Here is a 16,448-nt window from a genome sequence, read left to right on the forward strand (position 1 = left end):
CCGATTCCTTCGGAAAGATTTAAAACATGTTCTATTTCTAGGTCCGTCAGAATTTTTGAAGAAAAAAGTCAGATGAAGCCCACACACGATCGGAATATCTGAAGAAATGATTCCGCCTGACCTTTTCTGCTGGAAAGTCCGGTCGTGTGTACGTGGCATAATATTTAGCTACTCTTATTTGTGTTGGTCAGTTAAATATATCACCAAAAGTGTTTTCCCCCCCCCCCCCCCCCCTCTTTTTAAAAGGCCAAGTTCACCTTTCTTCCTAAATTCCAGCTCCCCTATTTACCAATATAGCATTCATTAATGCGCTTTTTTTGAAAAAATATCAAAGCTTTCCATTAAATCTACAGACCCTTACGTCACTTGTTCTCATCCAAGTTTCCAAACGTATCCAATGCTTCTGCTTTACTTCCTCGTCAGGCTTTAGGTCATGACACAGGAAGAAGTTAAGAAGCTGACCTCATTAGCACAGCACACACCCTGTATCATCCACCCTCCTATCTACCCACTCATTCTCAGCTGCACATTTTTTAAATGAAATGCAATCAATAAGGGATCACTCTTCTTATTAAATACACAATATACAATCAGATTGTATAGTGTATGGTTACCTTTATACACCTAAAATTATGTGTTGCACTTTTAGAGACATTCATTTTTAACGGCATATCAAACACAGAAGCAAATACACATTTTTCTATGTGAAAAAAAAACGGGTGGCAAATGCTGCAGAACGCACAGTAAAAAACATGCAACCCATAATAGGGGATAATCCAGCTCAATTGATATTGAATATGTATAGCTTGCTGAGAGCCCAGACGGTGGCGCAAATCACCGAAAGAGCCAGTTAGGTGGGAGGAGGATATTGGTCCCTTGGAAGGGTCAGACTGGGATGAGGTGTTGGAAAATACTAGGCATGTGTCACTTCGGCTGTCGGCCCGCCTGACTGGTGTATATAGTCCATAAATCATACTTAACCCCAGTAAGAATTGCTAAGTATCACTCCAATTACATCCCAGTGTGCCTCGGGTGTACTAGCCATGCTTGCACATTTTATCACCTTATATCTGGGATCCTCAAACTACGGCCCTCTAGCTGTTGTGAAACTACACATCCCATGAGGCATTGTAAAACTCTGACATTCACAGACATGACGGGAATTGTAGTTCCTAAACAACTGGAGGGCCGTAGTTTGAAGACCCATGCCTTATATGGTCATGTCCTAGGATTCAGGCATATTGGGCACAAATAATTACATTCCTGCACGATCACATGGGCTCACCCCTACAGTTGGACCCAAAAGTTTGTGTGTTGGGCCTACTTCCAGACACCACTATTGATAAATATCTGGCCACATTCAACGCTGTTTAGTGCAAGAAAGCTGGTGGCAAGACACTGGATGCGACCCGCTCCTCCTACAATTCAGGCTTGGATTATCGAAATTAATAATACGCTGCCCTACATAAAAGTGGTCTATAGGCACTGTGGATGACTAAATATAACAAAGTTTGGGACAGGTGGCTGGAAAATTTGGACACGTGTACAGAGTAAACTGCCACCGATAAAATACAAGTAGAGGGCCCAAATGTAGTGAACCTTGATGGAAAATGTGGCCTGAGTCCAGCCACTTCTGTTTAAGAAGGTCTGTGTTTCTAGGAAGAAGATGGCATATGCTCAATGGCACCACATGGGAAGGTGACGTTTTGCGGGGGGGGGGGGGGGGGGGGGTCGTAAACCACGGTGTCAAACTGTAACTGTGATGTTGTGGATGTACTAGTTACCCCTGTTGGCTCCAGAAGTACGTTGTAACTACCTTGTTTGTATCCTTGTACTCTTATTTCGAATAAACTTGTGTTTTAAAAAAAAAAAAAAAAAAAAAAATATTGAATCCTTAAAAAAATAAAAAATAAATAAATAAAAAAAACATGCAACCCACAAAATGCCAAAATGTAATCAACAGGCTGCCTTATACGTGTCTTTTGAAAAAAACGAGCCACAAATCGTGCACTCCCCACTATGCTAGATGTGAATGGGGCCTGAAAGTGTAATTGACAAACACAAGAACAATGAGGCTCCATTCACATCTGTACGTTTCCTTGCATTTCAGAAATGCGCTGCACCAATAATCACATTTAAAAATGCACCAAGCTCCGCTCTTAAAAAAAAAAAAAAAAAAAAAGTTCTGAAGCTTCTATGAGGCGAATACTGTGTGCAAGGCAGTCCATTCAGGTGACTAGGCTGCCCTACTTGTAATGAGTGAAAAAGCTCCAAAACGACTCCCCCCACCACCCCCCTCGCTTTAAAAAAAAAGCATGTGGGAATACGAGTTCATCCATGCAAAGATGCAACGTGGCTTGACCGCAGTGTGTCTCTGTCCACTATTACACTATGAAATCTGATTGTATATTGTGTATTTAGTGAGAAGGGTGATCACTGATTGATTGCATTTCATTTAAAAAATGTGCAGCTGGGAATGGGTGGGTAGGTAGGAGGGTGGATGATGCAGCGTGTGTGCTAATGAGGTCATCTGGTTAACTCCTTCCTCTGTAATGACTTAAAGCCTGACCAGGAAGTAAGGCAGAAGCAATGGATATGTTTGGCAACATGGATGAGGACAAGTAAAGTAAGTGGATGTAGATTTAATAGAAAGATTTGATTTTTTTTTTTTTTAAAGTACATTAATGCTATATTGGTACATAGGGGAGCTAGAATTTAGGAAAAAAAAAAAAAAAGGTGAACTTATCCTTTAAGAAGTGCAAAAAAACAACAATTTTAAACAGAATCCATCTGTCCTGACACTTGTACTGTGAAGTAATTAATTCTTGAGTATAACAAACTCAAAAGTTTAGATTTCAGTCAATTTCTAACAGTTTAGACTTTACCTTTTGGAGTACAATGGAGTCCTGGCAGCCTGCCAAGATTCTGTTATAATAGAAAATAACAGGAAAAAAAAACACCCAAGTTTTTCTGAGTTGTGAACATTGAAGATGACTTTCTCCTAATTCCTATAACCACAGTGGTGAATGTGTGCTTGCTCTCAAATTGTAAAATAGTCTGGGTGTTGGATCACATGAACACAACAAAACCTCTTTTTAAAGTGTAATAGAAACCATCCATTTTATTATTTTTCTTCAGCAAAACAAAATCCCTATACTATGCATCTGTAAAAGTGCCAATTTTAATTCTCATTACACAAAACTTACAATAAATACATGAAGATATCACTCTGTAGGTATTTACAATGTCGGGTTTACTTATTATTCATCAAGATTTCTTACACACTATGGTATTTATAGAATATAAAAATATTTATTCTCTATGAAAACATACATGTTGCAAACACACAATGGATGCAGCAACCAGTGACAACTGTTGTAGATGGATTACCAAATAATGCTGTTTATTGAGTAAAATGGGGAAAGGAGCAAAGCTAATGTGTAAAATTAGGTTACTCATAGCAATGCAGTTACAGTGGAAGTAAAAGGGGTAGGTATGTAAATATTTTTTGATCAGTAACTATTTAACCTTTCCAGGTGCCCCCCCGCGGAGATCAGAGCAATCTTGATAATGCTTGGTTCGTACAGATCTTCTCTTATTTAGGAGCTGGGTGTATAGTATGTTTTTTACAAAGCATTTGCAAAGCTTTTGGCAAGCTTTAGGCAGCTTTGTTGAAGCCTTTAAAGCCTCATTCAGCACTGGTTTAGCAAGGTTAAGTACAGATCATAATAGGAGTGCTGGCTGTCACTTTAAACAAGCTGCTAGTCAGCTTCAGCAGTACTTGAAATGTGTTGAAAATCTATTGAAGCCTGCAAACTGCTCTATTAACCTCCTCCATATAGGAACTAGAGCAAGACTACGCATGCTCAGAAACAAAAGAACACATAGAAAACGATTCAACACATTACATCACTTCTGAAGTTGTGTTCTGTCATACGAGAAATTTATAGTGAGTAACCTCTTCACTTTCGACAGGAGACTAGCATGCAACAAAAATTGGACCCACGGTCGTCCGAAAGTCTGATCGTGTGTACGAGGCTTAAGGCAAACCATACACTGCTTTATTCTCTCTTGTGCTACCACAGGCTGAATGAAAGTAAATCAAATCTATTCCCTCATCCATATGAACTGCTTAGATTGAAGCTTAGATCCTCTACTGGCTGCTTGAATAATTTTATCAGCTGATCATTTTTTACCCGGCTCAGTTGAATTTTAAAAACAAATTTTGTTGAGCCGGGTGATACTTGCAGCGCCACCCATCTCTATGCCCAGCATAAAAAAGGCGCTACAGAAGTTTAAATAACACCCTCCTCATATGAGATACTTCCCAACATTAATTTAATACAGAATAATTGTGAAGGGGTCAAACTGTGAGCTGCAAAAGAACCTATGCTGAAGGTGATAAATAAGGCGTGCAGATATAGAATAGCATTGGTACTACAGAAGTAAATAAAACCAGTCTGTGGCAATCTCTGCCATTGAGCAGAATGCAGTTTGATCCAGAAGTGGCTCGTCCTATGCTTTAGGGTGCATTTCCACTTGCAAATGCACCCTCAAGAACCCCAATGGGGGTGGGGGGTGCCCATGATTAACTGCGAGAGGTAGCCCCATTGAAAGCACTGGGAGGCTGCTGGCTCCTGCAGCTAATTGCACCCACTCACATGTAATCACTCATTCAACGACCACATGCAAGTGGATGCAGACTGCCTGCTGAGGTTCACGCATGTAATCACCGTGTGGGTGCATTAGCAAGTGTGAATGCACCCTAAAGCATAGCCTTGGATGAGGGTAAGCCACTTTTGGATCAAACTGCATTCTGTGCAATGGCAAAAATTCTCACAGACCACTATAATTTCTTGCTGTAGTGTAGAAGGGCTAACTTATCAAAGGAGAGGAGACAGGAGACTGTTCGCTTTGCAAAGTTAATCTTCTGGGTAGTAAATAAAATGAAGTTGTGTACCCTTTCATTACCCAGTTTATGCCCATGACTGGATGTCTAAAGCAGTGTTTCTCACCTCTAGTCCTCAAGGCGTACCAACAGGTCACGTTTTCAGGATTTCCCTTCAGATGAAATGGCTCTGGTAATTACTAAGGCAGTGAAAACTGATCAAATCACCTGTGCAAAATAGTGGAAATCCTGAAAACATGACCTGTTGGTGCACCTTGTGGACTGGAGTTGAGAAACACTGGTCTAAAGTGAACAGTTTCACCTTTTCACTAAGCTCTCGCTTTGCTACATAAACAGTCTATTTCTTTAGTAAAATATCTGCTTTTTTTTTTTTTTACTGCCCTGCTGGTTTTCGCAAAATCTTTTTGCATCTACTTCATCACGGAAAAGATAGGGCAGACATTTTACCCCCTTCAAAAAGGGAAGATATAGGCTATTTTATTCATACATGTAAAAAAGATTAGCTTGATTTAACCACTTAAAGTGGGGTACCCCCTAAAAAAAAAAAATTAAAAGTCAGCAGCTACAAATACTGCAGCTGCTGGCTTTTAATAATCGGACACTTACCTGCCCCAGGGTCCAGCGATGTGAGGGAACGAAGCCCCCCCCCCCCCTCGCTCCCCGCTCCGCTTGCGGCGCCGTCATGCATACTGCGGGCACCCACTGCGCATGCGCGAGCAGCGCAGGGCGCCGTGATACACCGTACAGTCACCTGGGACACATGACAGGTCCCAGGTGAATGTGCGGCGCGAGGGGAAGTGATGTCACCAGCCTGGGCAATGAAGAAGGCAGATTACGAGGGACCCCCTAGCAACCGGTATTTAGAGGTGAGTAAAAATTATTTTTTTTGCCAATTTTTTTTTTTTTACGAATTTTAAGCAGCTTTTAATTTTTTGGTGGCAACACCACTTTAAGCCCCGGACCATTTTGCTGGCCAAAGACCAGAGTACTTTTTGAGATTCGGCATTGCGTTGTTTTAATTGACAATTGCGCGGTCGTGCGACGTGGCTCCCAAACAAAATTGAGAGTTTTTCCCCCACAAATAGCGCTTTCTTTTGGTGGTATTTGATCACCTCTGCAGTTTTTATTTTTTTTGCTCTAAAAACAAAAAAAATAGCGACAATTTTGAGAAAAACAATTTTTTTTGCTTTTTGCTATGATAAATAAAACATTTTTTTCCTCAGTTTAGGCCGATACGTATCCTTCTACATATTTTTGGTTAAAAAAACAAAAAACAAAATTAGCAATAAGCTTTTATCTATTGGTTTGCTCAAAAGTTATAGTGTCTACAAAATAGGGGATAGTTTTATGGCATTTTTTTTTTTTTTACTAGTAATGTCGACGATCAGCGATTTTTATCGTAACTGCGACATTATGGAGGACATGTCGGACAATTTTGGCGCGATTCACATTTATACAGCGATCAGTGAGATTAAAATTGCATTGATTACTGTGTAAATGTGACTGGCAGTGAAGGGGTTAACACTAGGTGGCACTGTAGGGGTTAAGTGTGTCCTGGGGAGTGTTTCTAACTGTAGGGGGGATGGGCTATGTGTGACACATCACTGATCATAGCTCCCGCTCACAGGGAGCTATGATCAGTGACACTGTCACTAGGCAGAACGGGGAGATGCTTGTTTACATTAGCATCTCTCCGTTCTTCCACTCCGTGAGACGATCGCGGGTATTCCCACGGACATAGAGTCCGCATGACCAGACTCGCTGAGCTCCCGGGCCGGCGCACACGTGATGGCACGGCGGCAAATTCAAAGTGTCGTAGAGGTATGCCCATTTGACCAGCCATGCCATTCTGCAGACGTACATCGGCGTGCGCCGGTCGGGAAAGGGTTAAATATGCCTATGAGGGTTTGTAAGGTTTTACAAAACCTTATTTCTATGTATAAAAACTGTAATTATATAACTATATATGGAAATTTATACTTGCCCATTCCACACACAGGCTCCACTTCCTGGTGGGGTTGATTTACTAAAACCAGAGAGTACAAAATCTGGTGCCGCTGTGCATGGTAGCCAATCAGTTTCCAGGTTTTATTGTCAAAGCTCAACTGAACAAACTGAAGTTAGAAGCCTATTGGCTACTATGCACAGCTGCACCAGATTTTGCACTCTCTCGTTTTAGTAAATCAACCAAAATCACTGTGCTTTACTGCCTCTTCTCACAATACAGATCTATGTTGGCTTAAAACAATGTATTCACTTAGAGTCTTATTTCAACAGCTTAGCAGAGGAAAGCGCACACACACCTCTCACCCAACAAGGGCTACCTTTATCAGCTAATATATAGCCCACTGTATTAAATAGTATAAAATGAAAATGCACTATACTTTCCCTTTAAATGTGTTGACTATGCATGGTGGCCATTTGCACACCCACACAGACTCCCTATTGCATAAATGTAATGAGATGGGTAAAAGTTGGCTTCAGCTCCTGTTCTCCACCCATAGAGAACTCCTCAGATGCATTTCCCCCTTATCGGGGCTTAATCATAGAGACAGCTACAATTAAGCCCCAAAAAGAAAAAAATATCTCAGAGGAGTTCTCTACGGATGGAGAATAGGAGTTGAAGCCATCTTATACCATAAATGTAATGAAATGGGTAGAAGATGGCTTCAGCTCCTATTCTCCTTCCGTAGAGAACTCCTGACTTGTTTCTCCCTTTTTGGGGCTTAATTTTAGATGCCTCTATGATTAAGCCCTGAAAAGGGGGAAATGCATCTGAGGAGTTCTCTATGAGTGGAGAACAGGAGCTGAAGCCAACTTTTACCCATCTCATTACATTTATGGAACAGGGAGTGTGTGTGTGTGTGTGTGTGTGTGTGTGTGTGTGTGTGTGTGTGTTCACGCGCAGACGGCCACCATTTTGTTGAAGTCTACTGGATCATGACAAGCCAATTCTGTATGTCTTGCATGATTCTATTCACATGCTGAGCTGACTGACATGTTTGGAGGGGCATTTGAGTGGTACTATGTTCATTGTTTTGGGCTACATAAGTAAAATAAAATGTTTTCAATGTTTTCTGAAAAGCGTGTTGCATTTTCTGAAGTATGATCAGTTCCTCGAACAAAATGAATTTTTATAAAAAACATTTCCCATTCAATCAAAAAGTAAAAACACACATTTGTTTAAAAATTTTGTTATGAAACAAGCTTTTTTGTAGTTTGAATTAAAACATTTTATACATCTTACAGAACTAAAACACATAACACAATGCCTTTAACTGCCAGATCCAGCACTTGATAAAAAACAGTGCTCTCAAAAAAAACGAGTGCTGTAGAAAAATTAGAAAAAAAAAAAAAAAACACTAACAAGCTCAACCAGATTTTTGGGCTTTTGTAAAATACTCAAACTGTACAACTACTTGAGAAACTTGTTGCAAAGTCCTGCAGTTTACATTTACTTTTGTGTTATCGGAAGTTCAGACAAATACCAGAAATGGTTAGCACCATGACCATCAATCTCTTCCTCTCAATTTAATACTTTGAGTCAAAGAACGCCCAAGAACAAGTCTGCAAATTAGGAGCACTGTCATTTTCTGTATTGTACTAGGTCAGTGGTTCAAGTACAATAGCAAAGGGGGTGAAAAAAAAAAAGCCAGAATATATACTGCTACTACGGCAGGCTCACTGTAATCTAAGCACTCCAGACTTATGGAAATTGGTAAAATCAGAGCACAGAACATTTTGCCTCTAATCGGAAGTAAATGGCAAAAAGGGACATGGAATAGGATTGCTTGTCAAACATCACCTCCATTGTTCAATTTTCATTAAAGACTCTGTGGAGATCATCTCTTCCAGTAGAATCCTGACATTTCTCTTAAGAACAAGCATTTTTCACAAGTCTATGTTTTTCTATATAATCAGCAAGGGCTCATGCACATGGACACATTCAGGCATATACTGCAAGAATTCATCATATTTCCCTGCCCAGGATTCACAAGTGTTGGGGTATGGGCTTGTGACCATGACTGTATGCCAACAACTGTGACATTTGAATGCAAAATATGCAATTTTTATTTTTTTTGCAATGTACACCTGATTGTGTTTGTGTGCATGAGCCCTTATCTACACAGTAAATGACTGACAAATACACAGGGTAAGATAAAAAGAATGAATGTTTCCCTACAGATGCCCTTTCTCATCTTCTTCATCACTGCCACCAATGCTGCTGTCTGTAGATGCGGCATCGTCGCCAGCCTGTTCAGCCTCTGCATTTTCTGGCACATGGACACTGTCGTCTGTAGATGTTGCGTCGTCAGCAGCCTGTTCAGCTTCTGCGTTTCCTGGCAGATGGACACTGCTGTCTTTGCCGTGTGTAGGTTCTGATACAATGTCCTGCTTCTTTTCCAATTGTCCATTACTAGCGGGTAATGTTGTGCTGGCATTACTAGCATTCTCAGATTTTTTCAGGTCATCATCAAGAAATTTCTCCCATCCCTTGAGCCTCTCTTCTCTTTCTCGAGATGTCTCTTCAATCTGTAGAAGGAAGCATTCAGTAGATTACTTCAAAACTTTGCTCAGGTGGATAGTAGTACCTGATGATTATTAATGCAGGACCATGGGCAAAGTAAAAATTAAACGTATAGGGCAGTGTGGAAAAAGGCAAGGCACACACAGGAGGTTGCAGGTTTTACTAGATTTAGCCCCATTGGGGGGAAATGCACACTATTCCTAGCTTAGTTCTTTTCAATACGACGCCAAGTGGAAATGATATGGAATTACACATTTTTCCTCACATCTTTGAGAATGGAAGGTTGTGTCCCTTCCCTGTATAGCAAACTAAATTTCGCCTTCCACAATCCATGTATTTATATTACTTACAGCAACATGCTTGCAGGGCATAGGCCGGTGATGATAACTGGGTACAGTCACCTACCCCCATATATAACTACATGTCAGAGGTTGATATTTATAAAGGTTTTATATCCAGATGCTACTACCGTATTTTTCGGACTATAAGGCGCACCGGATTATAAGGCGCACTAGCAACGACCGGCTGATAAAATGGATATTTCCATATATAAGGCGCATCGGACTATAAGGCGCACGGTCGATTTTGTGAGAAAATTTAGGCTTTTACGTGCGCCTTATAGTCCGAAGGTTTACGTCAAGAGACCGGGTGGCTTTTTCCACGAATCTCCATCCCTATTGATCTGTGACTCCATGCGCGCCCATCTGACAGATACTGTTAAAGCCCAAGTGAGTGCTTGCCATCATTCCGGATGCATTAACCAAAGAACTCCAGCGATGTCAACAGGTCATATATAAGGCGCACCGGATTATAAGGCGCACGGTCGTTTTTGTAAGAAAATTTAGGCTTTTACGTGCGCCTTATAGTCCGAAAAATACGGTACATGCTTTTGACTATTTTTCTTAAAGACTTCCCCTTGAGAGGTGAGTGTAGATGGGAGCAGAACGCTGGAGCCTTTGAGGAGGAAAGGTGGGAGAAACGACTACAAGCGGTGCCGTCATGCACCCTAAATGTTACACAGCGACTATCGCAGCTGTATATTCTTCTCAGGGTCCACTATACATAGATATTCAAAATGGAATTGAGAGAGAACCCAACATGTACCAGGTGTGCTAGAGAACATGGAGATTTAATTCACCTCTTGTGTAGATGCCCCAAACTACCCCTTTATTGGAGGAGCGTCTTGGATACTCTGAATAGGGTAATTCAAGCCGTCATTCCTGCTGATCCCAAACCCTGTGTTTTGGGTATCATGGACGATCTTCAGGCAGAAGAGGTCATGAAACAGGCAATAGCAAGGGCCCTCTTTCAGGCACTTAAAATGATTCTTCGACACTGTGAGGCAAATGACCCATCCTTAAGCAAAGGAGTGGATTGCCCAAATGGGTGACACATTATGCTTAGAAAAGTCTTTCAACGTATCTGGTGGGGGGTGAGGCTGGTGATACTGTACTGATAGAATAAGCTTTGAGCATGTTGGATAATGGTATGGTTATATGAATATCTATATATATCGATCTCTCTATCGCCGTTTGTCTGTCCCATATTTTATTTCGCTTTCTGGAGACCCTCCTGTAGCTTCTTTTTTGCATTACCGGTTGACCATGCCAGTAGTTTTGTTATTTGTCCTACTTCCAAGCTAAGCAGAAAGTAGTAACAATTACAGTGGTTGAGGCAAGCCATATGAAACTGGCAGGTGTGCTCAAAACAGTCACCTTGTATTTATATGGCTAAAACTTTTTTTTTTTTTTTTCTGTTGGGAAAAACTGTTGCTCAATTCACAATGGCATTAGAGGGGTATAAAGGGGGGGTGGGGGTGGTTGCCAGGGCTCACAAAGCTTTCTGGTGCAGCAATTTTAACTCGGCATGTTGAGTTTGAAAGGCGGCACTGCTTCTCAGAGTTGCCCATTGAAGTAAAAACGTAGCTAAGGTGGTTGTATTGCAGTAGTAGTTCAGTGTAAAATCTGGTATATAATAAATCCTTGTGGGGGATAAAGATCAGGCATATGGAAGCAAAAGTATTACCCTCTGTGAGTCTGTAAACTGTCTGCCAACCATAGTCTGAAAAGTGATCCATTGCAGATAAACCAAAAGGCAGTACAGTCTATTACCTGTGTGTTAGCTGCTGTAATTAGGCTAATCGCACTCTCAGCTGCAATTGAAGAGACCAGCTCTAGCAGTTATGTAGAGAAGATTATGAATGGCAGGAAAAAAAAGAAGAAAAAAAATGCGATAAAAAAAAAAATTTGCCTTTTTCACAGCAGAGCTGAAGACAAGAGATCCATCATCCTAGGACACTAGTTGAAAACTGAAGCATGCTGGCAGTGGGAGAGGTTATCCTGTGCCAGCCTAAAGTTTTGTTTGCCATTGTGGAATCCTGCTGTAGGCAGCAGTATAATCCAATGTCCCTCACCTGATTAGAAAAAAAAAAAAAAAAAAAAAAATGAAATCTGGAATCCAGTAATGCCACTTCTTGTTGTGGGAGAACACACAGCTATTTGGACTGAATGGTGTCAGCCCTGCTCAGTCTCATTTTCTAAACTACTCAAACACTCCTATTCTCAGATTCCTACAACACAAAGGCTAATCATTATGTAGTCTATGATAAGAGCCAGAAAGGGAAAAGAGCCTCTGTGAAAAAAAACACAGGAAGTATACAGAGTGCTCAGAATAGCTCTGTTTTTACAAGGTCAGCGAGGTTTTTGTGCACTTATTAAACAGAATAAAATACTTCTAAATTCCTATTTAAAGTGCGAGTAAACTCCCATACATGAATTTTACCTATATAGGCAAGGCTACAATAATGGTGACCTATAGGTACTTTAAATATCTTCTAAACATGCACCATTTATGAGATATTTACTGTACATGCAGCCCGTGACAATCACCAGTGTATGCATTCTGAAGAAACAGCCACCCGGGCCGTTCCTTTGGTGTCCTGTGCCGTAAATGGTGGCTCCGGTTTGCATGCGCAGGAGTGACATGAACGCGGCTCCGATCACTTACACAACATGGAAAAAAGACTGGGTGAAATTGGAAGCCCTGTCAGCGGTGAAAGCGTGCCGCTGGAAGGGCTTCATTCTAAGGGAAGTTTCACATAATGTGCTAGTATGCGATGCATACTAGCACGATAACTCTGCCTTGCAGGTAAAAAAAAAAAAAATCTCTGGCGGTTTACTACCGCTTTAGCATGCGAAATGGGGAACAATAAGAGAAGTTCATGGTTGGAGTTTAAATACGCTTTAAATATGTTGTTAAGTCAGAAGTTTTTTTTTTGTATTAATGCATTCTATGCATTAGGATAAAAAGCCTTTTGTGTGCAGCAGCCCCCCCCCAATACTTACCTGGGCCCCATCACTGTCCAGCGATGTCCACGAGTATCTCAGCAGTCTCTCTCCCTCCTGATTGACTGAGACACAGCAGTGGTGCCATAGCCTTCCGCTGCCGTCAAAGTCAGTTAGCCAATCAGGGCACTCGACAGAAAGGAGAGGCCAGCAGCAAAGAAGAGGGACCTGAGAAGAGGAGGATCCAGACTGCTTTGTGCAAATCCACTGCAACAGAGCAGGTAAGTATAACATGTTTGTTATTTTTAAAGAAAAAACAAAAAAACAAGACTTTACAATCACTTTAAGTCCCAGATTACCTGATAATCTGTAACACCATCCCACGTTTCCACAAGGAGCTGCCGACCACCAAACCACCTTCCATTTAATGCCAGTGTGCAGGCATCACCTTCTTCTGCTTCTTTAAATGAGACTGATGCAACTCCATCGGGGTGCCTCTAAAGATAATAAAATAAGCAACTTTGCAATCATAGAGAAATAACTGGCAATGTAAAAATACATTTAAATGAAATATAGAGACCTTATTGAAAGCTAGTTTAAAAGGAAAAGTAAAACATTTGCAAAAGGTCAAAGCAGCCACAGAATGGCAGCAGATTTAACTAGGTTCCCAGTAGTAGACAAAGAGGAGAGGTTTAGAGAGCCAAAAGAGCAGACTTGTGACCCTTTGCCTCATTTATAATTAGGGCACTACTGTCTGCCCTTGTTATGAATTCCCAGACAGGATTTCTGTGACAGCCTGGTTGCAAACAGGATCAGAGGAGAAAAAAAAAACCCACAAACATCTTTAACCCCTGGCCCTCCAGCATTCCCAGTGCATTTTAGGACCTGGGAAAGACCAGTTTCCAAGTTGGCCACACCCTATGTTTGCTGAGCACGGCCATTTTGCTGGTTAGCCGCCGGACCTAGCTGGGCTGTATCCAGCCAGCATCATGTCCAGTCCTGGGGTCACTTCCTGCTTCAGTGATCAGCTGAACCCAGGGAGGACACTGTGGAGGGAGGGACCCCTCCCATTGTTATTGTACACAGATGTTTCCAATTTGTCCTACCCATGGGGAGGGGGCAGGATCCCAGGGACCTGATCACTACACATTTATAAAGGGCAACAAGCCAAGTAAAGCACATGCTTTTTATTTTATTTTCTCTCCCCTCCATTCTCTTCCCTTTCCCCTTTTTTTCAATTGTTTTTATACTGGCTCTGGTCCAACTTTTATAAAGGATTTCTTGAATAAAAAAAATTAAAAATTTTATTATATGTTGTCTGTGAACTACCTCTGGAGATTTAGTTAAAGCCCCCGTTGTTTTGTCTGAATTGGTATATTTATAATTCCCCACCTCTACTATTTGTACTGTTATTTTTGGTGAAAAAAAAAAAAAAGCATTTTTGTACTTTTCTGCACCAATCAGATTGGGTGTTCAGTTTTTCTATCCATTTTGTCATGTGTTTAAGGAATGTTTTAAACACATATACCTCACTTAAAAAAATTTCATCTGGCCATTTATTCAGGCTAGGCTATTGTTGAGGATCTTCTATAAAACAGGAAGAAAGGACAAAATTCCAGAGTCCGATTACTGGCCTTCAGTACCAAACAAATAATTTTTCATGGACTAGACTGACCCGACCTGTCCCACAACTACAGGATTGCGTTGCAGAGGTCTGGAGTAAAACTGGTCAAATGGGACACCCTTGAAGGAGGCTACTATAAAGACATAGGGCTTTCATGCAATAGCAGAGAGTTGGGACGACTCAGACTGGGGAGCTCAAATCTGATATTGCAGAGGTTGAAGTTTCTCCTGTGGGAAAAAACACCCTGGCCAGAGCAGAGTCTATGACCAGACTCAAATACTCTAGACGTGTTGGTTCCAGCAACGATTTTGGAAGGTTCATGATTCAGCAGAATTGCTGAGGTCTGGACAGTCAAAGCCATGAAGTCATACACAGCCTGCACCAACTGTTGCCTTTGCAGGAGGTCATGTAAGCATCCCATAATGAGGATGCAATGAGAGCACAGGAGGGCACAGGAGGGCTGGCACTGGAGTCAGCACCTTGGTGAACACTTGAGATGCAGAGACTAAAGGCTGAAGGGTAGGGCCACAAAATGGAGACATGCAAGTATGTGTACTTAATATCCTTAGATGACAGAAAGTCTTCTTATTGAAGGGAGTTGATGACAGATCTGCTGGATTCACTGCAAAATGTCTCAAATGAAGCGATTCGGAGTTTTAAGACACATAATGGGGCAACTGTCCCCTCCGGGCTTGGGAACAGTAAAAAGAGCCTTGGAATGATTCTGCCACAAGAATTGGGGCAATGACACCTTAAATCTAAAAGACCCGACAGGGCTTGATGAAGAACTGCTAATCTGCGCAGGTCACAGCAAGATTGAATGTGAAAAAACAAAGCAGAGATCAATACTCCACCTTGCAGCCCTTGGACACCACTCCTGCACCTAAGTGTCAGATGTAAGCTGCCCAAATGCCCACAAAAAAGGTAAACAAACATCCTGCCATTTTTGAAAAATGTGAATAAACCTTTATGCTGAAGTTTTGTCTAAGGACTTAGTGGATTTTAAACCCCAGACCTTGTGGGTGGACTGGAATGAAAGCTTGGGGGGGGGGGGGGGGGGCAGCAAGAACAAAGCTCTAGAGAGGGTCTCCGCCATTTTTTTGGTTGTATCTGTAAAGATAGGCGTATCCTCTACCGGGGTGATCAATTAGAGCTGTAACAGTAGCTTTGAATTTGAACAAAATGACAGAAGACTGCAACTTCTCAGAGGAAAGCTTGTCAAGTAAATACTGTGGATTGACTCAGAATTCTCAGAAGGCTCTGAGGCTGATCATTCAGAGGTTGCAGGCAGATCAGATACAGAATCTGTTGAGGAGGGTGCAGGAAAAAGCCTGTGGCTTATTCAGTCAAATCCAGTAAATAACCAGGTGATTTGGGCCATAAAGTCTTGCATGACTGTAGCAGAAATGACATCTGAAAAAGGCAGAGGAACCAACCACACATGACAGAGCCCAGGGAGGCTGCAAAGAGACTCTAGGATCAAAGGGTAAAATGATTCCAGGCTGCCGACACGGACCACATTAGTAGGCATGCTGCAAGAAATATCTAAACCAATATTATGAGTGTGAGCTGGGGGCACTGTCCCCCTGTATCTAGAATGAGACATAATGCGACCACATGGCAGTTAGCAATAGAACACAAAAAACGTGTAGCAGATGAGGGCAGGTGGGCAGAGGTGACCAGACAATGTAGGAGGGCAGCAGGAACAGACCGAAGATCAGGAGTTCCATATGGATCCTTGAAAGCAGGAGATTCATCTTTGACATTGTATAGCGAAAAACAAAGCATGGAGCCCCCATGCATCCATCAGCTGACATAATCACTCATACCGTTTTGAAGGGCAAACCAACAGGAATTGAGTTTGATACTAGCCTAATCCAGCAAGGTCCAGACACAGAACTCCAAAAGGCCAGGATGCAAACAAACAAAAAAAAAAAAGAGAGAAAAAAAGTATTGGAAAAAAAAATATGCAAGTAAAAATTGGGCACTCCTTTTCATTTCTTTCCTTTTACTAGTCTTTTAATCACAATTAAATCAAATTTTGGCTTCACACCTATGCATTGTGGTAAAGTGTGTTCTCCGGTGCATTACAACAATGAATGC

At 41.5% G+C, this 16,448-nt stretch overlaps 1 protein-coding gene and 1 long non-coding RNA gene across 2 annotated transcripts in view; both read right to left on the reverse strand.

Moving 5' to 3' along the window:
• Positions 1-3,092: 3,092 nt before the first annotated feature.
• On the reverse strand, positions 3,093-8,398 carry LOC143993517 (uncharacterized). Its single transcript, XR_013277466.1, has 2 exons — positions 5,858-8,398; positions 3,093-5,425 (listed from the first exon to the last, which is right to left on the reverse strand). It is a non-coding gene; the product is annotated as an uncharacterized LOC143993517 (long non-coding RNA).
• A 7-nt stretch (positions 8,399-8,405) lies between these two features.
• The window catches only part of HTATSF1 (HIV-1 Tat specific factor 1), a 56,136-nt gene continuing 48,093 nt past the window's right edge, over positions 8,406-16,448 (reverse strand). Inside the window, exons 8-9 of the mRNA XM_077490424.1 lie at positions 13,081-13,218; positions 8,406-9,442 (exon numbers count right to left, since the gene is read on the reverse strand). Of these exons, the coding sequence (XP_077346550.1) occupies positions 9,089-9,442; positions 13,081-13,218 (492 nt within the window). The 3' untranslated portion in view covers positions 8,406-9,088. The remainder of the gene's footprint in view (positions 9,443-13,080; positions 13,219-16,448) is intronic.

Source organism: Lithobates pipiens, unplaced genomic scaffold (genome assembly GCF_037356315.1).
Source record: "Lithobates pipiens isolate NorthernLeopardFrog02 unplaced genomic scaffold, aLitPip1_a1.2 Scaffold_1, whole genome shotgun sequence".
NCBI classification, from domain to species: domain Eukaryota; kingdom Metazoa; phylum Chordata; class Amphibia; order Anura; family Ranidae; genus Lithobates; species Lithobates pipiens.